At 50.8% G+C, this 23,567-nt stretch overlaps 1 protein-coding gene across 1 annotated transcript in view; it reads left to right on the top strand.

The window, feature by feature from the left end:
* Nucleotides 1–23,567, top strand: part of PFKM (phosphofructokinase, muscle) — a 47,734-nt gene that overhangs the window by 15,084 nt on the left and 9,083 nt on the right. The window contains exons 3-17 of the mRNA XM_030554483.1: nt 229–302; nt 4,151–4,228; nt 6,724–6,913; nt 8,276–8,441; nt 8,995–9,039; nt 10,769–10,877; nt 12,064–12,159; nt 12,733–12,825; nt 14,628–14,753; nt 15,447–15,511; nt 16,184–16,247; nt 16,987–17,133; nt 18,140–18,210; nt 19,314–19,401; nt 20,506–20,658. Of these exons, the coding sequence (XP_030410343.1) occupies nt 229–302; nt 4,151–4,228; nt 6,724–6,913; nt 8,276–8,441; nt 8,995–9,039; nt 10,769–10,877; nt 12,064–12,159; nt 12,733–12,825; nt 14,628–14,753; nt 15,447–15,511; nt 16,184–16,247; nt 16,987–17,133; nt 18,140–18,210; nt 19,314–19,401; nt 20,506–20,658 (1,565 nt within the window). The remainder of the gene's footprint in view (nt 1–228; nt 303–4,150; nt 4,229–6,723; nt 6,914–8,275; nt 8,442–8,994; nt 9,040–10,768; nt 10,878–12,063; nt 12,160–12,732; nt 12,826–14,627; nt 14,754–15,446; nt 15,512–16,183; nt 16,248–16,986; nt 17,134–18,139; nt 18,211–19,313; nt 19,402–20,505; nt 20,659–23,567) is intronic.

The raw sequence follows: 23,567 nt of genomic DNA on the forward strand, positions 1-23,567 counted from the left end.
AACTCACTTAGACACTCTTGAAGATCCCAACCCTTGTCTGAACTCCTACATGGCACAGGCCAGAGAATGTTACCTGGCGATTCCTCCGTCAAGCCCAGCGGTTTGTGATTGAATTGGAGCATGCTACTGAATCAGAAAGCCACGTCCCGTGGAGATTCCCTTCCATTATGGAATGAGATGGCAGGTGTTTTGCATGCAAGAGTGATTTCTCTCTCTCTCTCTGCACAGGCATGAATGCAGCTGTCCGGGCTGTGGTTCGAGTGGGCATCTTCACAGGAGCCAAGGTGTACTTTGTTCATGAGGTTGGTACAATCGTTTTCTTCTCGAATGGCCTCCCCCACCTCTGCTCTGAACTGCGTCTAGCTTTGCTTTCATTGGGATTTTAGTAACGTAATGTCTCCACAATACATGAATCATTATAAACGTAGCCCATTGTGTCTAGACTAATCCCTATGGCACAGGGCGATAGAAAGGGAAATCTCTCCTGATTTTCATGGGGTGCTTGACATAATATCTTACAGTTAATGCTTGGCCTCCACCCAAACTCCCTGCCCCAAACCAGAACCTACATCTCTGAACCCCAGCCCACTCCCCCAAACCTGAACTTGCTACCCTAAATCCCAATCCTCTGGTCCCAGGCCCCACAATTCCATCAGCAGCCTGCACCCCTGCAGTAACCTCAAAGACCCATTCTGTGTCTACACACAGAGCCACTGAGAGACCAGGACCTCACCTGAGACCAAGACTCACTGACTTAATCAGAGTCAGGGCCAGAGTTGATATTTTGACATTTATTTTGTGATGTCTCCATGGGACATACTGCTCTTAAAGGTTCTGTGTTAGTTTTACTGTCTTGCCTTGTATGAAAAGGAAGCCGGCTTTAGATATGAGGAGAGATCTGCCACGTGGAAAGAGGAATAGTGAGAAACGGGGAATATATTAGTTATCTTGAACTGCAGCTTATTGTTCATTATTAATATCGTCTATCCATCTATTACCACGTTCCCATATGTCTGTCCATCCATTCTTTCCTACATGTACCCATCTTTCCATTGCCCTATCTATCTATCTATCTATCTATCTATCTATCTATCTATCTATCTATCTATCTATCTATCTATCTATCTATCTATCAGCATATTTATATGCATTTATCTATCCATTCATTTCTACATACACTCATCGAGCCATCCATCACCGTAAATACTCACCTAGCCATCATTTCTAATATGACCATCATCACGTTATCTGGGCAGCAGGGACAGATGACTGTTATACCAATGTTCCCTCTAATTTTTCCCATCCATGTGCAGAATGAATTTTGTTATGTGCATCAATAAGGAGGCGATGTGTGGTGGGATTGGGGCCGAGGGGTTCGGAGTGTGGGAAGGGCCTCAGGGCTGGAGCAGAGGATTGGGCTGTGGGGAGTGAGGGCTCTGGCAGGGGGTATGGGCTCTGAGTTGGGGCTGGGGATGAGGGGTTTGGGGTGCAGGCTCCCCTGGGGCTGCAGCGGGGAGAGAGGACTCCCTCCCAGCCCTCTTTTACTGCAGCAACCCGAGGCCGGGGGAGAGGCAACTTTCCCCAGCCACAGCAGCTCCGGGGCTGGGAGAGAGCTGCCTCTCCCTGGCCGTGGCAGGGCCGGGGACAAGGGAGAGGCACCTCTCCAGTCCAGGCCCTGTGGCTGCGGCCCTTGATAGCCTGCTGCGTGGCCGCGCAGCTTAGAGGGAACTTAGCATTACACGTGCCTGCTTCATAGTGATTGTAACTAATGCCGCATGCTGGGCTAAGGGGCAAGGTGTGAGCAGGTGTGGAAGGGGAGGGCAGTAAGCATAGGAGAAAGCAGACTGGAGCAGAGGAAGCTGTAGACTCAAGCATAGGAATGCTCCCAAGTCCATTGTACTGCCAAGGAAACCTGCGCCGCCTTTCACAAGACGAGCCTAGGAGCTTAAATTCAGAACCTTGCTAGACACTGAAGAAGTGGGGTTTTTACCCACGAAAGCTTATGCCCAGATAAATCTGTTAGTCTTTAAGTCACCACAGGGCTCCTCATTGTTTTTGCTAGACACTAAAAATCAGGGACTGAATAGACACTGGATTTTTAGTTTATTACCATTTATAACCCAGTAACAACACACACACCCCCGCCCTCAACTGCTTTCCCCCATGCTCTCCTCCCTGTGACTGGAGAGGTGTTAACAGGCCACTTCACCTCGAATGGTCCCTTGAAATGTGTGTTAACTACGGGCTTGTCTACATCACAAAGTTGCAGTGCTGGTGAGGGGGTTACAGCGCTGCAACTTAGGAGGTGTACACATCTGCAGGGCATCACCAGCGCTGCAACTCCCTGTTTGCAGCGCTGGCCGTACTCCCGTTTTGTCTCGGGTGTAGAGGATCCAGCACTGGTGATCCAGCGCTGGTAATCAAGTGTAGACACTTACCAGCGCTTTTCTTGACCTCCGTGGAATAAGCAGGTATCCCAGCATACCTGAGGAAGCCTCTGGTAATCAAGCAGGTCTCCTTCCCCGGTTTGCTCTCGCGTTCCCCGAACCCCGAGCAAGCAGGTCTCCTTCCCTGCGGTTTGCAGGGGGGTTCGGGGAACGCGAGAGCAAACCGCGGCGAAGCTGGTCTCCTTCCCCGGTTTGCTCTCGCGTTCCCCGAACCTCAGTGCAAGCAGGTCTCCTTCCCTGCGGTTTGCAGGGGGGTTCGGGGAACGCGAGAGCAAACCGCGGCGAAGCTGGTCTCCTTCCCCGGTTTGCTCTCGCGTTCCCCGAAACAAGCAGGTCTCCTTCCCTGCGGTTTGCAGGGGGGTTCGGGGAACGCGAGAGCAAACCGCGGCGAAGCTGGTCTCCTTCCCCGGTTTGCTCTCGCGTTCCCCGAACCTCCGTGCAAGCAGGTCTCCTTCCCTGCGGTTTGCAGGGGGGTTCGGGGAACGCGAGAGCAAACCGCGGCGAAGCTGGTCTCCTTCCCCGGTTTGCTCTCGCGTTCCCCGAACAAGCAGGTCTCCTTCCCTGCGGTTTACAGGGGGGTTCGGGGAACGCGAGAGCAAACCGCGGCGAAGCTGGTCTCCTTCCCCGGTTTGCTCTCGCGTTCCCCGAACCCCCGAGCAAGCAGGTCTCCTTCCCTGCGGTTTGCAGGGGGGTTCGGGGAACACGAGAGTAAACCGCGGCGAAGCTGGTCTCCTTCCCCGGTTTGCTCTCACGTTCCCCGAACCCCCCTTGAAGCCGCCCAACAGCGCTTCAGTATGGCCACATCTAACACCACTTGCAGCGCTGGTTGCTGTAAGTGTGGCCACTCTGCAGCGCTGGCCCTATACAGCTGTACTAATACAGCTGTAACAACCAGCGCTGCAAAATTTTAGATGTAGACATACCCTACACTTGTGCTAAACAATCTGCTCTATCTTCTATTTCACTGTGACACTTACAGCTTGTCTTCAGGTCTGGGAAACTTACTCAGTTTAAGTTCAAAAGCTTGTCTCTCTCACTTAGGGTGACCAGATAGCAGGTGTGAAAAATCGGGACAGGGAGTGGGGGGTAATAGGTGCCTATATAAGAAAAAGACCCAAATATCAGGACTGTCCTGATAAAATCGGGACATCTGGTCAGCCCTACTCTTGCCAGCAGAAGTTGGTCCAATAAAAGATGTCATCTCACCCACCTTGTGTCTCACTGTATTGCCAGTCTGTTCTTTGCTTTCTATGCTATATTGTGCCTGGACCACGGACGTGTTTCCTATCCAGAGTACTTTGTTCAGAACCAAACTCAGATCTACTGTTGTCTTCAGTTCTCACCCTCTCTGGGTCTACCCAAAATGGCCCGTGCAATCCTCTGAGTCAACAACAGGCCAGTGAGATACAGGCTTTGAAATCAGTCGCTGCTGGGATTGTTGAAATCCTGCGATGGATTGGGTGGGATATGGGCAAGAAAGTACCTCTGTGTGGGGCTGAGGAGCAGGCGTAAGGAGTGCTCATCTGAATGTTAATGGTTCCATTCAGTTTGAGGCTCACTCTGCTTTACTCTGCTCCCCAGTTCCTGTGGGTGCCCTCTGTCCATCCATCACCATAAGTGTCCATCTATCTATCCTAGTGGTAACCAGCGTAGGAAAGTCTTCAGACTTGCCCCTAATCTCTTTCCTGTGCCTTCTGTTCTAGGGTTACCAAGGTCTGGTGGACGGTGGTGACAATATCCAGGAGGCCACATGGGAACGTGTCTCCATGATGCTTCAACTGGTAGGTCCTGGCGTGAATCCTCTTGCTGGCTGTGAAAGGGAGCCAGTGCCCTGGGCCACTGTTGTGGCTGGGCTTTACAAAGGAGCCAGGCATCCAACTCTCACTGAATTTCAGTGGGATTTGATACCTAAGGGCCAGATTTTCAAAAGTGCTTAAGGGGCTTTGGCACATATGTCCCTAGTGAAAGTCCCTGGGACTTGTGCTGCGAACTGCTTTCCTCGATGTCAACACTTACGGCAACAGGTAGAATACAGGCGCTACCCGTGTAGTAGCCACACGCGGCGGTGAAAGGCTCCGGCAGGGGCGAGGCCGTGTGCAGAGATTCTGGCAGGTGGGAATGCAAGAGCCCTTTTCCTCCTGCCTTACAGGGCTTGGCTTTGAACCAGCGTATAAGACACGTTTCTCATGAATCGTGGCTGTGCCACACACCTAAAGCAAAGGGGGCAGTGTGTTGCCGGGCTGCCCTAGGATTAGCCCAGGATATCTGGCAGCACAGAATACTTCCACGCCAGTTGGCTGAGTGGGAAGGGGCGGGGCTGAATCCAGGCTCCGCCCACTCACATGCATGGGAGCTGGGAGTACAAGCCCTGCAAGCTACTTCCCACCTCCCCACAATGCTACCTGCCCTGTGAACAGCCAGCACAGGAGAGGAAGGGAGCACCTGGAGGCATACAGCAAGGCTCACCCCACCATCTAATCCTAAATCAGCTAGTGGAGGCAAGCAGCTATGAGGGAACATAAAGTAGACCCAGAGAACACCATTGTCTCCATCCCAGGGAACAACAGGTTAGCAACAGGGACAGGGAAACGTGCCATTAAGTCACAGTCACCACAGCTTTGGCCTTCACTGGACCCGTCTGTCCTCGCAGGGTTGGAAGAACCATTGATTCTCAGAAAGACTTTCAAGGTCATTGCAATTTCATGGAAGGGATTCCTGCCAGGAGGAAAATGATTGTAGCATCTTGCCCTTTTCTTCGGCGGGCTCACAGGCGAGGGCTCGGGAACTTGTGGGTAACGCTATCCCCGAGGCTGGGGTCACAATGAATGTCCGAGATCTAAAATAACATGAAAGCAGAGCTGAAGGCTGCCAGCAGCCCTGCTTATGATCGGGGACCTCGGGTCGGGTTTCACAAACAAGGATTGCAGAGGGCTCGTAGGGACAAGGCAGTGCCCAGCTCTAGGCAGTGTGCCACCCTCGAGACGGAATCAACTGGCAGGAAATCAGACCTCCCTCTCCCCCCACATGTGCAAACGGTGTTGTTTCAACCCTGATTCTAACTCTCAGGCCTGTATCTAAGGGCAAAACTGACCCCTCTGCAGAAACTAGCGCAAGCCCTATGCATCATTTTATGTCCCCAGAATAAGGCGGATGTGGAACTTACACAAGTTCTAGGCCCTTGTGCTGGCCTCCTGCACAGAGGTGAACTTCGCCCTCTGAGAGGACTCGAGGGGGAACGCAGCGGGACACGACTACCGTGAATAAGTAGCTGCTTGTGTTCTGGAGCTGGGGGGTCTCAATCTTTTTCTCTCTGAGCCTCCCCCCAACATGCTGTGAGAAATCCATGGCCCATCTGAGCCACAACAACTGGTTTTCCGCCTCTAAAAGTCAGGGCTGGCATTAGGGGGTAGTAAGCAGTGCAATGCTATGTGCACCAATATGGAGGTGATGTGTGGCGGGGTGGGGCTGAGGGGTTTGGAGTGTGGGAAGGGGCTCAGGGCTGGGGCAGAGGGTTGGAGTGCAGGGGAGTGAGGGCTCCGTCTGGAGGTGCAGGCTCTGGGATGGGGCTGGGGATGAGGGGTTTGGGGTGCAGGCTGCCCCAGGGCTGAAGCAGAGAGAGATGACTCCCCTCAGCCCTCTCTCCTCACCCCAGCAGCTCCGGGGCTGGGGCCAAGGGAGAGGTGTCTCTCCCCACCACAGCAGCTCCAGGGTTGGGGGGGGTCCTCTTTTCCTGCTACAGCCCCAGAGCTGGGAGAAGAGGCGTCTCTCTTCACCGCGCCACAGCCCTGGCCTAAGGGAGTTAGGTGCACAGCCCATGGTGGCCTCCTGTGCAGCCGTGCAGGCGCGCACCTTCACTGTTGGAAATGTGCACCTTACCCTGAATTTGAATTGGTCTGGCTTTACCTTCCAGCCCTTGGTTCTTGTCCTGCCTTTCTCAGCTAGTTAAGGAGCCTGCTCCCGGGGAAGGTACTTTTACACGGTAATCAAGTCACCTCTCCATCTTCTTGCTGATAAAGAGCTTGATGTGTTGAGTTTAAGTTTTTTTCTCCAGCCCTGTGACTCTTTTCTGCGTCCTCTCCAATTTGTTAACGTCCTTTTTAAAATGTGGACACCAGACCTGTTCTTGACATTCCCATGTCAGTCTCACCGAGACTCCCCTCTGACTTGCAACCTGCTGGCCCCCACGCTCAATCAGCTCCTGCGACAGACCACACAACTCTCTGGGTGAGTGGGTGTTGAGGGTTCCCTATTGACCCCCCTTCTGCCTCCATCCCAGGGCGGCACTGTAATTGGAAGTGCCAGGTGCCAGGACTTCCGCACGCGCGAGGGTCGTTTGAAAGCCGCCCGCAACCTGGTGAAGAGAGGCATCACCAACCTGTGTGTCATCGGGGGCGACGGCAGCCTGACTGGAGCAAACACCTTCCAGGCCGAGTGGAGCAGTTTGCTAGTGGAACTGGTTAAAACAGGTACTGTGGTGACAAAGCAATAGGTGGAGTGGGAGGGGGTTAAGCTTTCCAGCCTGCCGGAGTGTGGCCAGGAGCCCCAGTAATTCTTCTGCACGGCCTCCTCCTTCCCCTGATCTTAGTTACAAAGTAACTGGCTACCTCAGTCACTTGGGCCCCAATCCCAATCCCTTTGAGGATCTGGGCCCTGCTCTCTTTGCAATGTCACCTAGTTTCCCATGACTTCTCCACCCCTGAAGCCCCAGGCACTCCCCAAGGGACATTGGCCTATCTCTGCACACCCCAAGTGCATGCCATCTCCCCAGCTCCCACCCCCAAGACACCCACTCACAAGACAGTGCACTCCCTTCCCGGAGGCACCTCCTAGTGTGTGCGTCTCGTCCCAGGACACCCATCTGCCCACGTGTGTTACTACCCAGCCACTCCTGTGTTCCCCACCGATGCACATCCCCAAGCAGACCACAGTGGAGCAAAGATGGTGAGGGTATGGAAATGCCAGACAGCAGAGCTTGCTGAGAAGTGGAAAAAAAACTTCACACTTAATGAATTTCCCCTCCCCTGTTTTTCCATCCAGATGTTGTTTCTCCTTCGGCTCTAGCAGGAAGTGAAGGGTTTGAAGCGTCGCTGAGGTGGTACTGAGAATGCTTTCTCAGGGGCTTGGCTCGCATGCTCAGACCCTAAATGATGGCCATTTGTGGGGTCAGGAAGGAATTTTCCACGTGGTCAGACTGGCAGGGATCTGGGGGAAGGGGGTTCACCTTCCTCTTCAGCACGGGCACAGGTCACTTGCTAGGATCATCTGTGTGTACAGGTCTGTCGCATCTTACACGCATTTAACATGCGCAATTTCAGCTTTACGCGGGCGGCAAAAACAAACAAAGAGAAAAATAACAATTTCAACACTGTACCTGTAGTGCAGGCTATTCCACCCACCGTTACACTCAATGTAATTTTGACTATACGCGATTTTCGCTTTACGTGCTGACTGCAGAACGTAACCCCAGCGTAAGATGCAACAGACCTGTATCTCACTGAATCAGTCCCCTGCCATTGCAGAGGCCTGGGGCCTGGGTGACAACTCTGCCCCTCCTGGTCTCTGCCTGTGGCCCACAGCAGTTCAGTCTCCTGAGGACTGTACTGCTTTGGTCTGGTGGCTGGGTTTGGTACAGGGGTGGCGGGGTGGCCTTTTGTGGCTTGTGACGTGCAAGAGGTCAGACTAGATGGGCTGGTGTTTCCTTCTGGCCTTAAACTCTGTGACTTTGGGCCTTACCCAAACCCCCTTGAATTCACTGGGCTTTGGCTCAGGGCTGATACGCTCACCACAGACCATCCACATTCCAAGGGGCCCATGGAATCTCTCTGCAGGGGGCGTCACAGCAGAGGAAGCCAAGAACTCGGGTCACCTGAACATTGTAGGAATGGTCGGCTCCATCGATAACGACTTTTGCGGCACGGACATGACGATCGGCACAGACTCCGCCCTTCACAGGATAATGGAGATAGTCGATGCTATAACGACGACTGCACAGAGGTGAGGCCTGGGGGTGGGTCTGCAACTCACCTCTTTCTTTTCAGCATCAGCGGTGGGATGCAGGAGTGTTGGGATGCCAGAGCCTAAGGGTATGTCTACACTGCAATCATGGGATGGACCAGCCTGCCCAGCACCCTGGGCCATTATAAGGCAGCTTTCTGCCTTTCTGCACTTGGTTTTGTGTTCTGTGTCTGTACAGCACCTGGCACAACGGGGCTCTGATCCGTGATTAGGGCTCCTGGGCACTGATGCAACATGGATGATTATTAATAATGCTAATAACGAGGTGCTACACAAATGCATGGCGGGAACCAGTCCCAGCCCTCAATTGCTCACCATCTGCAACGTTGAGACAAACACAGGAGGAGAAATGACTTGCCAAAGGTCACCCGGGAATGCCAAGGCCTTCTGAATCCCAGTCATCTGCCCCGATCCACTGAACTCAGCTGCATCTCCACAATATTAAGGCCTTGTTACTACTTAGGCTAATAGATCTGTGGTGTTGCTGCGCTGCGGTAACTGCTGGGTGCACTCTCTCTCCCGTCTCTTGCAGTCACCAGAGGACGTTTGTGCTGGAGGTGATGGGCCGTCACTGCGGGTGGGTAAATCTTTCCTTTCTGTGCGTTTAACGGTTCTGCATTTTCGCCACCCTTTGGCCCAGTGCCCGGGAAGGCGGTGTCCTTGCTTCACAGGAAGCGGAGAGGCTAGAAAGAGGGGCCAATCACAGGAAAAGACGGGTCGGAGGGGCAGCCATCCCTTCTGTCTTTCCCACCACGGGCCATGTCTACACTACAGCATAAAATCGAAATTATTAAAACCGGTTTTATAAAATCGATTTTACGTGTCCACACTAGGGCACATTAATTCGGTGGTGTGCGTCCATGGTCCTAGGCTACCATCGATTTCCGGAGCGGTGCACTCTGGGTAGCTCAGTAAAAGAATGGGACCAATAACTTCGATTTCCGTCCACACTAACCCTAAATCGATATAGTAATATCGATTTTAGGGTTACTCCTCTCATCGGGGAGGAGTACGGAAATCGATTTTAAGAGCCCTTAAAATCGATTTAAAGTGCCTTGTAGTGTGGACGGGTACAACGTTAAATCGATTTAACGCTGTAGTGTGGACCAGGAAACCAGTGAAAATCTAGGGGTGAAAAAAAGTCACTCTTTATTGTAATCAAGCTGGGGGAAACTGATCCTGATGCACAGGGGCCAGCATGAAGCCTATGCACCCTTAGAGCTTAAGTGACACGTAAGTGGTGCCTAGGCCTAGTACTGCCTCTCTGCATCATCTCTCTCACCCACTATTATAATAGTCTCCTCTTTCCAGCTAGGACCTTCCTAGCCTCAGATGGGATTCTCTGAGGACGCGGGCTGCAGGGGCATTTCTTGCCCTAGGCGTCACTCTGCCGCCACCACAAAGCAGCATTAGTCTTACAGTTCGGACAGTAGTGAACGTTGTGACTCGCTCACTGTTTAATAAACGTAACAGCGGGGCAAGCTCCTCCGGATTGGAGAGAAGAAAGGCTGAGTCAGGGAAGGGAAACCGGCCAGTCCCTACGTCATGAGGATCGGGGGCTTGGTCCCGCTCCTATTGAAGACAGTGGGCCAGTTCTCAGCTAGTGTAAAATGGTGTCACTCCATAGAAATCAAGGCTGGAATTCTGGGGCTCAGCGGAGTGTAGGGTGACCAGATGGCCCGATTTTATAGGGATAGTCCTAATATTTGGGGCTTTTTTTTATATGGGCTTCTATTACCCCCTACTCCCCGTCCTGATTTTTCACACTTGCAGTCTGGTCAGCCTAGTGGAGTGTCCCTTTTGACCTTGAGATCTGTGGCTGTATCAGAGTTTTGTTAAGTTGGCTTCAGGTGGAATTCTCCCCTAGCACAAGACTGGTGTCCCTCTGCAATCATATGCCCCCATAATAGGGCTCGAATTGCCCTTCAGCTGGGCAGGGCCCCTTGTGCGGGCCCCTTTTGCACCAGGGTAGCTGTCCCCCCAGGGGAAGCTGAGGGAGTTCAGTCTGCAGTGTGGTCACCCTATGCCCCCCAAAACTTCAGGAGATTTGAAATTTCATCAGAGTTAGTTCAGAAGAGAAACAGCGCCAGGGAACTCAGGGGTGCACCAGGGCATCAAACAGAACTGCATGGAATAGTTTATTTTTGCATGCAAATTTGAAATCGGCAAGCAGTTATTTCCAGAACGGCTCCCTCCAGCCCTTGCCATCAACGGCAGCTTCTCCGCTTGCTAAACACGAGGCATGAACTTTAAAACTCGCAGCACACCCCTGGCTCACTAACCTTCCTCCTTCTCTCTCGCCTTAGCTACCTAGCTCTCATAACGGCGCTGGCTTGTGGTGCCGACTGGGTTTTCATTCCCGAATCTCCGCCCGAGGACGACTGGGAGGAACACTTGTGCAGGAGGCTAATCGAGGTAACCCCAGCCAAACTTCTCATAGGCGACTCCTGCTTTGCACAGATCCTGGACTGGGATGCTAGGACGCTCGAGAGTCAAGCTCTGAGAAGGACATTGGTCTAGTGGTTAGGATACTGGTCAGATCCTGGGTTCAAGGCCCTGCTCTGCCACTGCTTTCAGTTTGACCTTTGACAAGTCACTGAGGCACCTAAATATCTCTGAAGAACTGGGCCCAAGTCCCACTGACATCACTGGGAATTAGATGCCGAAACACCTGAGCCCTCATCTCTCTGTGCCTGAAATTCCCCACGTGGAGAATAGCACAGCCCCACCTCACAGGAGGATTGTGAGCATAAATCTACTTAAAGATTGTGAAGCGCTCAGATACCGTGGTAGTGGAGGTCCATATGCAAACTGAAGCTAGATTTAGCTCAATGCTTTCCCCTCTCAATTTGGTCCGGTCTCCTGTTGGATGGAGTTCCCGGGGACAGGAAGGCTAATTGGTCAGGAATTTTGTGACAAAATATTTCTCGCATCTAGGATGGGCTTTCTGGAGAGAACGAGGAGTACTTCGGCACCTTAGAGATTAACAAATTTATTTGGACATAAGCTTTTGTGGGCTTAGCCCAAATAAATGTTAGTCTCTAATGTGCCAGAAGGACTACTCATTCTTTTTGCTGATACAGACTAACACAGCTACCACTCTGAAACCTTTCTGGAGAGACACACCCCAGAGTAGCCCACTGACCTGATCTGCCAGAATCCGGCAGAGCAGGGTCTTGAACGAGGCTCTTCCATATCCCAGGCCTGAGATGGCAAAAGTTAATTAGTGGCAGGCTGCAGAGATAGCCAAGGCGAGAGGGCTGGGTGCCCTAACCACTAGGCGATTGGCCACAGTGGTGAGTGTGCTGTCATATGCTGATCATGGGATCAATCTGTGTTCACAAAAAAACAGGCAGGGCCTCGCCGTTGTTCTGACGTGGAACAAGAACGTCGACAGTTCAAAACTGGACTTCTGGTTTCCTAGCCAGCCCTCATTAGCACCCAGTGCTCTGCTTAGATCCTGCTTCACCCCACTGCTGTAAGTGGGACTAGAGCAGTGCACTAGCCCTATTCTGTCCCCTGCGTGCGGATGAATTCAACCCACAGTGTGCAATTTTACACGTTCCATCAATGGGTTGCTTTCTCCTTTCCTTTCCTTCAGACAAGAGGCCGGGGATCGAGACTAAACATCATTATTGTGGCTGAAGGAGCCATCAACAAGCAGGGCCAACCCATCACCTCAGAGGACATCAAAAACGTGAGTGGGGCGGGGGTCAGCTCTGTACTCAGCCCCAAGAATATGTCTCTCCTGTGCTCTCGTGATCTACCAGAATGCACCTGTCTGCTTTCAAATTACCACGAATGCTCGGCTCGTCGGCTGGGTAAAGCAGCATTGCTTGATGGAGTGTTGGCGATTTACCCCAGCTACAGATATGGCCCCAAAAGTGCATCCCCGTTTGCTGCTGCCCGAGACACCCGAACGGAATGAGGAGCCTGTGGCCTTCCACGTGGCTGCCGTAACGAGATTTGCAGGGCCTGGAGGCCTTAAAGATTTGCTGGTACTCTTTGCTGTCCAGCATTTGTGCTGGGTCACAGCTAGCCAAACATTATGGCTGGGCAAGACAGGGCTCTGCTAGCAGAAAGCTTTAAAACCACCCTCAGTTGCAGAGCCTCAGCTGGTGTCAATCGCCCAGCATGGCTCCATTTGAAGGCTGAGGATCTGGCCCCCGGATCTTAGTCTCCAGTGGTCTCTGCTGTTGCATGTTCACTCATATCACAGTCTCTTGAGATAAAGATGAATCTCTTCTGTCGTTGTCTCGCTTCCCTTTAGTTGGTTGTTAAACGCCTTGGCTATGACACGAGAGTCACCATCCTCGGGCACGTGCAGCGTGGTGGGACCCCCTCTGCCTTTGACCGCATCCTGGTATGAACATTTGCTATCTCCTCCATGCTTCTCCTTCTAGTTGAGATCCTTTTACAAACCCTAATGACCCCCATTGTGGCCTTCCCTCAAGACAGAGCCAGGGGACTCCAGAGCAGAGCATAGAGTCATGGGAACACAGGGCTGGAAGGGGCCTCAAGAGGCAGGATTAAGCACACATAGAATATCAGGGTTGGAAGTGACCTCAGGAGGTCATCTAGTCCAACCACCACCTAGATCATCCCTGACTGGGATTTGTCTTAAAAACAACCTCCCTAGGGAACCTGTTCCAGTGTGTCACTGTTTAACCAGGGTTTCACACTGGCCCTGGCCAATTTGGGGCCCCCGGAAAAATCTCCCCAGCCCCCGGGCTGGAGAGGCTCTTGCTCCAGCAAGAGCATAGAGCTTTTCCAGTCTCGGGGCCACAGCGGGGGGCAGGGGGGAGAGGGGGGTAAGGGCAGAAAGGAGGAGAGTCCTCAGGGAAAAGAGGTACAATGGGGGGTTCATAGAGGGGCTCCAGGCTCAGAGCTCCACAGCTGCAGCCCCCAGATGGGGGCGCTCCGGGGTTGGAGCTCTGGCCAGGGCTGAGAGCTCCACTGCAGTCCCAGCCAGGGCCATGGTGGGGGTGTGTTGGGGAGGATTAAGAGCAGGATGCAGGGGCAGGGCCTTGGCTGGAAGAGGCAGGGAATGGGGTGCTACCCTCCCCAAGGGGCAGCTTCACGCGCTGCCCCTGCACACAACGCACAGTCAACCTCTGGAACTCATTGCCAAGGGATGTTGTGAAGACCGGTAGTATAATTAGGTTAAAAAAAGAACTACATACGTTCCTGGAGGATCGGTCCTTCAATGGCTATTAGCCAAGATGATCAGGGACACAATTCCCGTGTTCTGGGTGTCCCTAAACCTCTGACTGACATAAGCTGGGACTGGGTGATGGGATGGATAACTCAATAATTGCCCTGTTCTGTTCGTTCCCTCTGAAGCACCTGGCATTGGCCACTGTCGGAAGACAGGACACTGGGCTAGATGGACCATTGGTCTGACCCAGTATGGCCGTTCTTATGTTATGTGCTAAGGCTGTTCTCATGACCCCCTTCAGCCTTCTCTTCTCTTGATTAGGCATGCCCAGGTCTTTAAACCTTTCCTCAGAGGTCAGGTTTTCTAAACCACTTATCTTTGTTGTTGCTATCCTCTGGACTCTCTCTCTCATGGCAGTTGCATGGCCCTGGTGCATCATGGGAACTGTTGGCGAGCCCAGCCCAGAGAGGGGAATTGAGGAATAAGACACCCAAACTACAGCGCCCATGAAGTACCATGGTTGCGTTTTAGAACTGAAATATTTCCGTTTTTGGATATTTATTTAATTTTTTCAATGAAAAATCAACATTTTCCTGGAAAGAAGACACTTTTTACGAAAAAACTAGTTTAGCTGAAAAACGGATTTTACATTTAAAAAAAAAGGCTTCAATGGCAATTATTTTGACCAGTCCTAAAAAGGGCCACCAGCCTCCTTTCATCGGTAGGGACTGAACCTGTGATCTCCAGCTCCAAATGAAAGAACAAAAGGAGTAGCCCCATTACCTGATAGCAGTAGTAGGCTGTTATCTTCTATGTAGACTAGCTACCAATGGTAGGGTTGGAGGAAGAGATCTACTTATCCATGCATTACACTGTGGTTTTTTTAAGTTCTTCCTAAGGACTGATTCAGGGGAATCTGTATTGAGGATATAAGTGGGAGCATGGGATATGGATGTCCAAGGAAATATAGAGTCATCAAGGATTAAAGCCCCTTCTGTGTGTCTCAGGGAAGCAGAATGGGGGTGGAAGCAGTCATGGCCTTGTTGGAAGGGACCCCGGATACCCCAGCATGTGTCGTCAGCCTGTCCGGAAACCAAGCTGTCCGCCTGCCTCTCATGGAGTGTGTCCAAGTGGTGAGTATTTCCCTCCTTCCACTCCAACTGCATCCAATGTGCTAGGTGCTGTATCAACATATGATAAATGACAGCCCCTGCCCCAAAGAGTTTACAGTTTAAAAGACTGGTGGATGAGACTAACAATAGGGTGGACGGGAATAATACAAATAGATGCTTTAAAACAGATGGGCAGTTCTGAGCCAATCGGTAGCAGAGATCACAATTTGCCATCCACCTAGACATCACCAGCGGCCATGTTCTCTAGGTATCATAGTGTTCCTGATGTTGACTGGCTGAACTGCTGGAGAGCAGGTATGAATTAAGGCAATCTAGTGTCTGAGGATCATGTCCTGTCCCCACAGCCCTGTGGCATGGCCCCACTCTTCCTAGGGGAGGTATCAGATTTAAGACGAATGGAGCAGTTCACACCTCTTGGAGCTCTTGTTTCAGGCTCTTTGCAGACTCCAGCAGGCCTCGCTCAGTCTCAGGTCACACTTCCAAGCTCTTCTGTGCATCTACGAGAGCTGGGAATAGTATTTTTAAATGAAAACAGATTCTGATCTTAACATACAGCCCAGGCCCGTAATGCCTTGCTCCAGACCTGCTTATGCTTAATCTCATTTTCCATCTGGGATTGCAGTCGAGTTAAAATGAGATTTTTAGAGACAGATCTTTAGATCTTTTCTTTTTCCTGCTGCTTCCTCCTCACAGACCAAAGATGTCACGACAGCAATGAACGAGGGACGATTTGAAGATGCTGTTAAATTGAGGGGAAGGTGAGCGAATGTGCTATTTTAAATAAGATATTTAAAGGGTCAGGGACCTATTGTGGCTCTAAATATACTATAATAATAATTAATAAATAATCCCTAGCTCTTATCTAGCACTTTTCATTAGCAGATCTCACAGTGCTTTACAAAGCAGGTCGGTATTATGACCCCCATTTTACAGATGGGGAAACTGAGGTACAGAGGGGTGAAGTGACATGCTCTAGGTCACACACCAGGCCAGTGGCAGAGCCAGGATTAAAGTTTCCTGAGTCCCAGTCCATTGCTTTAGCTACTAAGTCACACAGCACTGAAAAGAAACCAGCGTTCCTCTAATGGTGCTTAATTGGGAGATTTACAAGTAGGCGAAGCGAACAGCCTCCTCCACAGCATGCAGATGCTTATCTACTACAAAAAAGAAAGGTGCTGATTTTTACACGGAGGGGAATTAACAATTGGAACAACTTTCCCAGGAACGTGGTAGATTCTCCATTTATTGGAGTCTTTAAATCAATGCTGGAATATTGAAATGAAAAATATTCTAGCTCAACCACCAGATATGGGCTGGATGCAGGACTCGTTGGGATTGGTTCTCTGGTCTGTGTGATGCAGGAGGTCAGACTAGATGAGAAGAATGGCCCCGTCTGGCCTTGAGATCTGATTCCCCTTCCTTTCTTGCAGGAGCTTCCAGAATAACTGGAACGTTTACAAGTTGCTGGCCCATGTGCGCCCACCCTCTACAAAGGTATGAAACAAACGACAGGTGGCTCCTCGTCTGTTTTCTTTATGGTTTGCACAGCTGTGTATGCATCAGGACTGGCATTTCCAAAGGAGACTTAGGGAGATAGGCATCCAACCCACCCTGTTAGTTTTCAATGGCTAATGCCCCAGGCCCCTTTGAAAATGAAAGTCTAGACGATTGATAGGCAACTGTGGCTCGCAGGCTGCATGCGTCCCATCAGGGTAATCTGATTGTGGGCTGTGAGACATTTTGCCGATGATAACCATCCACAGGCACGGCTCCCCGCAACTCGCACTGGCTGCAGTTTGCTGTTCCTGGACAATGGGAGCTGCGGGAAGCGGCGAGTCACAGGAGTGTGCCGGCCGCCGCTTCCCACAGCTCCCATTGGCCGCGGTTCGCCATTCCTGGCCAACGGGAGCTGTGGGGGACCGTGCCTGCAGATGGTCAATGTCAGCAAAATGTCTTGCAGCCCACAGTCAGATTACCCTGATGGGCCGCAGGTTGCCCAGCGCTGTTCTAGACCCTCCACATGCTGTGGGGCCACATGGCTGTGCCAATGCAAGGCTACGGGTCTGTACTATGGGCCAGCCCAAAGCTGTACATCTGTGCCAGTGCCATGAGGCCTTGCTGTCCTGGTGCTGTGGGACCTTTCCCCACTTATTTCAGCAGGCCTGGCAGTCTGGGGAACATTCTCGTTTTCTGTTTCTTTCTCAATGCCATCTCCTGCTCCCCCCCACTGCAGAGCGGGTATAACCTGGCCGTGATGAACGTCGGCGCTCCAGCCTCCGGGATGAACGCAGCCGTGAGGGCGGCCGTCAGGATTGGGCTGATCCATGGGCACAAGATGCTGGCTGTGCACGATGGGTTTGATGGTCTCGCCCACGGACAGGTACCATCTAGGACAAGGCAGCTCTATAGCATCCTTCCTCCAGACAGAGTCTCCATGTGAAGAGCCCTGACGAGCAGCAGGAGGAGAGGAACATTCCGAGCCATGGAGAGGAGGGAAATCTGAGGCGGAACAGGGGGCTGATGAGATAGGGAGGCTGTTCCAGAGAGCGGCAGCTGCAGAAGAGAAGGCTCTTCCACGACACGTGGCAAGAGTGTCTGGAGAAGGGTAGCACTCGAGGTGTGGAGGTCTAGAGAGAGGCTGACGCAAGCCCAAGGAGGCTATGGATCCTAAACTGAACGGGGGAACCTATGACGAGGCTCCAGCCCTAGTCAGGTCATGTTCACTATGGCGGGATTATGGAGTGAACAATCACGGTGAAAGAGAAAAGGCTCATGGTTTAGTACCGGGCTTCCAGGCACCGTGGACAGGGAAACCGGATCAAAGGCTGCTGTGGGCAGTATCTGTATCTCAGCCCAGTGGTGCCTTTCCGTCTCCAGAAGACACAAGTGTGTCCCAAAGAATGTCCACGCTGATGTGGATTCTAGTTAGATGCAGCACTGAGAACTATACATAACGATCTTGACCGTCTCTTCCTGAAGGTGTCTGAAAGGTGTTTAACTCTGTACATACGTGGGGGACATCGGGTGCAGTCCCACAGGACGCGATTCAAATTGCTTAGGAAAGTTCTGTCCAATAAGAGCTGCTCTGCACAGACCAGCCTCACTGTCTGTTGCCTCAGAAGCACTGGGGTAAATGACATCACAAGACGCAGGGCACTGAAGAATCGAACCCACAATCTCACACCAACATCAGTTGCTTACTCTCTGAACTGGGGAATAGTTATTTCAAGATGTGCTTTGGGCTCAGTAGGTGCAATTTCCCATTGCGAGTCACTTCCACTGTTTCCACCTTGTTACCATATAGGGAAATTGTTCCCTCCATTGTTACTGGCAAATCAAATAGCCCCACTCTTTGTAACTCCTTTCTTCTCTTCCTTTTTCACCAGGTGGAAGAGATTGGCTGGGGAGGTGTAGGTGGCTGGACTGGGCTTGGTGGGTCGAAACTTGGAACAAAAAGGTAACCCACTAAAGCATTCTTCCTCTAGCTAGCAACCTGCGTGTCCTTCAAGATACTATTACCAGAGCGGTACCAAACGCATGCTTTGATCAGTGTCATCGCAGGCCTGATTTTCAGACATGTGGCACCACCTGCCGCAACTCCAGGTGAAATCAGTGTTCGCTGCAGGCGCTCAGCACCTCTGGAGATTAGGTCTCAGGGGCCACATTCTCTGGTCCACCAAGTACGTAAAAATCACTTTGACTCCTTGGAGCAGAAACGGTCTTTGCTGTGTTTGTACAGCACCTAGCACAATAGCACCTAGGAGCCCCGTCGTGGCCCAGGACCCTATGTAACACACAAATAACATGTGCAGCACAGACTGAAACCAACCAGAGATACAAACTGGAGAATTCACCCAGGCGCATCCTTACCCTGAGTGAAAAGGGGGCATGATGGAGCTGAGCTCTTCTACTGACATAATCTCCGCCATGAAGCAGCAGAAGTTAAATTAGCCCCATAAGCAGCATTTCCTTCTTCCAGGCCCAGGCGACTGGAGATCAGGGAGCTGCAACCAGCTGTCACTTGGGGCAGTGCAGGATCGTGACCCGCATGTCTCCACAGCGATGCTGTAGCAAGCGGGAGCCGAGATGGCCCTGCCATTCTGAGCCGCTCATTTCAGTTGCTTTTTACTTTTCCTCTTTCCGTTGCTTCTCACACTTGGCCTCACCCTGGAAGCGAGAGCTGCTCGATGGTATCCTGAGCACAGAGAGAACATCCCTGTTCTAAAACACAGCAGGATGCCATGGATGATGTGTTGGTGGAGGGTGGGGGGGAGAGATATTGACGTGATCACACATACGTGCATTCGACGGAGAAGACTGAAGTGACCATTGCAATGATCAGATGGCAAGCGTGTTAAGCCCTTAACTAGTCTGGCACTTTGCCAATTGATCCAGTCTCTTCCTTGCATTCAGCAAATTGAGCCCCGTTCCCGTGTCCTCCCAGCAAATTCCTCTTGTGCCATCTCCCTCCACCCCAGACTCAGCGTTCTCCACATCCAGGGACTCTACAGGCCCAGAAGGGTGCATTGATGCTTTTTCTGGCATTTCTGCCTCCAACAGGACTCTGCCTAAGAAATACTTGGAGGAAATCAGCGCAACCATCAGCAGTTTTAACATTCACGGGCTGATCATCATCGGGGGCTTTGAGGTGAGTCAGGCAGACTGCAGTGAGTTTTTACAGGCTGGGGCCTGTGGGGTAGCAGGGGGCCAGCCACCTTTCTCCACCTACGGAACACCCCAGAGGAAGTCTGAATCCTGGGAGACGTGAGGCCAGCTGCTTGGCTGGGTACAAAGATGCTCACCGAGAATAGAGGGTCGTTACTGGAGGAACTTGACCATTCCCAGGACTGTCAATGCCTTGAAAATGCTGGAAATCTCCTGCGGTGACTCAGGAGTAAAGATCATCCCAATGCAGCCTGAGTGCTGAGTCTCATCCAGAGCAGGGCTCAGCCTCTGGGGCTCCAGCCACCAGGGCATTAAGGAACTCAACCTGTGGGCTGATCCCTTCCAGGCCCATCTCTTTTTCCTTCCCCAGGCTCAGGGGAGTTGTTAGGGTTCCATTCCCTACAGCTTCCTAGAATGGCTGGTCCCCTCACTAGGTGTCTGGGTGGCATTGCTGGAGCTAGATCATAAAGCTCCTGGGTTCTCCATTTCCGAGAGGACCAGAACGTGTTTGTGTGGGACACTGGGCGATCTTCAGCAAAGCTCTCATGGTAGATGCAGGGCGCTGGTGTCAGTTCTTTGCCCCTCTGTGCAAAACACCACACTGGGCACCTGCTGGACACGTTGCCTGTCTTCAGGCTTTTAGGGTGTGTGGGGGAGCAACCCATAGGGCCACTGCTACCCCACCCTGAATCAAATGGAACCAATCTTGATCCCACCCCAAAAGGCCTTAGACCCAGCACAATACCCTTCCTGTGTACCGTGCCTACCACCTGGTCTGGAGATTCCAGGCTCTGTGATAATACAAATAATAAATACCTAACTCTCTCATTCTGGGTACCATTAATCCTATCTTCACACTGACCGTTTTCCAGATGTGGCACCAAGAGAAATCCTGGCCCCATTGAAGTCCATGGCAAAACACCCATCTTCAGTGGGGCCAGGATTATGTTACCAAACTACTAAGTGGTAGGAAAAGCTTCCAACTCAGTAACCATCCTCCCTGCCCCTAGAGGTGAACATGGCCCCAGCCAGATGCAAACCTGGGGTGTTTCAATGCTGCTCTCCCTTTCTTCCGGGCATCCCGTAGGCTTTCACTGGGAGCTTAGAGCTCGTGGAAGGTCGTGGCAAGTACGAAGAGCTCTGTATCCCGCTGTGTGTTATTCCAGCCACCGTGTCCAATAATGTCCCTGGCTCTGACTTCAGCATCGGCACAGACACCGCCCTCAATACTATCACCACGGTAAAGCATTTGAAATCTTTCTTCCTGCGATGGAAACCCCCGTTCCACTATTAGCATGATTTGTAGATTCAAAAGCCATAAGGGACCATTGTGATCATCTCCTCTGACTTCCTGCCTAACACAGGCCAGAGAATTTCCCTGAAGTACCTGCTGTTTGAACTAGAGAGATCTCTTAGAAACAACATCCAATCTTGATTTTAAAATTGCCAGTGATAGAGAATTCGCCACAACCCTTGGTAAATTGTTCCAGGGTTAATAACACTTACAAACATGAGCCTATTTGTCATCTGAATTTGTCTAGCTTCAGCTTTCAGGCACTGGATCTTGTTAGATCTTTGTCTGCTAGACTGAAGAGCCCATTAGCAAGTTTTTGTTCCCCATCTAGGTACCAGACTCTGATCAAGCAACCCCTTAACTTTCTCTTTCTTAAGCTAAATATTTGAGCTCCTTGAATCTATGGCCTGGTCCACACTATGCTGTTAAACCGATTTTAACAGCGTTAAATCGATTTCTGTACTCCTACAAAATGAGAGGAGTAATGCTAAAATCGATATTACTATATCGATTTAGGGTTAGTGTGGACGCAAATCAACGTTATTGGCCTCATTCTTTTACAGTAGCTACCCACAGTGCACCGCTCCAGAAATCGATGCTAGCCTCGGACCACGGACGCACACCACCGAATTAATGTGCCTAGTGTGGACACGCACGATCGACTTTATAATATCTGTTTTATAAAATCGGTTTAAGCTAATTCGAATTTATCCTGTAGTGTAGACGTACCCTATCACTAGAAACAAGGCTGTTTTAGTCACAGGTATTTTCAGTAAAAGTCATGGCTAGGTCACAGGCCCTAAACACAAATTCACAGCCTGTGACCTGTCCATGCCTTTACTATATACCCCTGACTAAAATTTGAGGGGGGGGGCTAAAAGAGGGGGCCCCATTTTGTTATGTTCTTACTAATTCTCAAAAAGAATACAAACGTTTGCTGTCTTTGTTATATAAAGATCAGCAACAAGTCCATAGTAAAGGTTAAAAATATATTGGAAGTTATTAGTTAGTGTCAGTAAAGGAATTGTGTAATGAGGTAAAAATAAAGGTAGAATTGCTGAAAAAGATTGAAATATTTCTTTATGTAGAAAGGAAATTACTTCACAATTCCTTACCTGTATATTTCCCAGATATTAAGGCAATACCTTGGCTATTTTTAAAATTTTTATGAAAGCAACCTTAACTAAATATAAATATTTTTCCTATGAAATTTTCTTTTGGAGACATCTGTCTTATTTCATTCAAGAGTTGATCAACGGTTTTAGTGCCATTCTAGTTACCAGAGCCGGGTGGAATGTTTTGAATTTTGACCCCCGACCATCTCGATTGTTCTCCCTACCAATGGAAGTGAGAGATTCTCCATCTCTGGAAGTCTTCGAGTACGTCTACACAGCAGTTGGGGGTGCGATACTTCAGTCAAGCTAGTGCAGTCAAATAGCAGCTGGTTGCAGCAGTTCACGTTAGCTGGCTGAATACATACCTAGGATCTCCAGCCAAACTAATGCATGGACTTCTACCCAAGCTGGGAATTACATCACCCATCTGCGGTGTAGATATCCCCTTCAAGTATGCTATAGCTCAAGCAGAAGTTATGGGCCTGATGCAGGAATTACTGGGTGAGGTTTTCTGGCTTGTTTTATGCAGGAGGTCAGACTAGATGAAGTCAAGGAAAGTGTGGGCCCCTTACTGAATGAGGGAGGCAACCTAGTGGCGGAGGATGTGGAAAAAGCTGAAGTACTCAATGCTTTTTTTGCCTCGGTCTTCACGAACCAGGTCAGATCCCAGACTGCTGCACTGGGCAGCACAGCATGGGGAGGAGGTGACCAGCTCTCTGTGGAGAAAAATGTGGTTCAGAACTATTTAGAAAAGCTGGATGAGCACAAGTCCATGGGGCCGGATGTGCTGCATCCAAGGGTGCCAAAGGAGTTGGTGGATGTGATTGTAGAGCCATTGGCCATTATCTTTGAAAACTCATGGCAAATGGAGGAGGTCCCAGATGACTGGAAAAAGGCTAATGTAGTGCCCATCTTTAAAAAAGGGAAGGAGGAAGATCTGGGGAACTATAGGCCAGTCAGCCTCACCTCAGTCCCTGGAAAAATCATAGAGCAGGTTCTCAAGGAATCAATTCTGAAGCACTTAGAGGACAGGAAAGTGATCAGGAACAGTCAGCATGGATTCACCAAGGGCACGTCATGCCTGACTAACCTAATTGCCTTCCATGATGATATAATGGGCTCTGTGGATGAAGGGAAAGCAGTGGACATGTTATTCCTTGACTTTAGCAAAGCTTTTGATACAGTCTCTCACAGTATTCTTGCCAGCAAGTTAAAGAAGTGTGGGCTGGATGAATGGACTGTAAGGTAGATAGAAAGCTGGCTAGATCATCGGGCTCCACAGGTAGTGATCAATGGCTCAATCTCTAGTTGGCAGCCAGTATCAAGCAGAGTGCCTCAAGTGTCGGTCCTGGGGCCGGTTTTGTTCAATATCTTCATTAATGATCTGGAGAATGGCGTAGACTGCATCCTCAGCAAGTTTGCAGATGACACTAAACTGGGAGGAGTGGTAGATACGCTGGAGGGTAGAGATAGGATACAGAGAGACCTAGACAAATTAGGGGATTGGGCCAAAAGAAATGTGATGAGGTTCTACAAGGACAAGTGTAGAGTCCTGCATTTAGGATGGAAGAATCCCATTCACTGTTACAGACTAGGGACCGAGTAGCTAGGCAGCAGTTCTGCAGAAAAGAACCTAGGGGTTACAGTGGATAAGAAGCTGGATATGAGTCAGCAGTGTGCTCTTGTTGCCAAGAAGCCTAATGGCATTTTGGGCTGTATAAGTAGGGGCATTGCCAGCAG

This window comes from Gopherus evgoodei, chromosome 3 (genome assembly GCF_007399415.2).
Source record: "Gopherus evgoodei ecotype Sinaloan lineage chromosome 3, rGopEvg1_v1.p, whole genome shotgun sequence".
NCBI lineage: Eukaryota > Metazoa > Chordata > Testudines > Testudinidae > Gopherus > Gopherus evgoodei.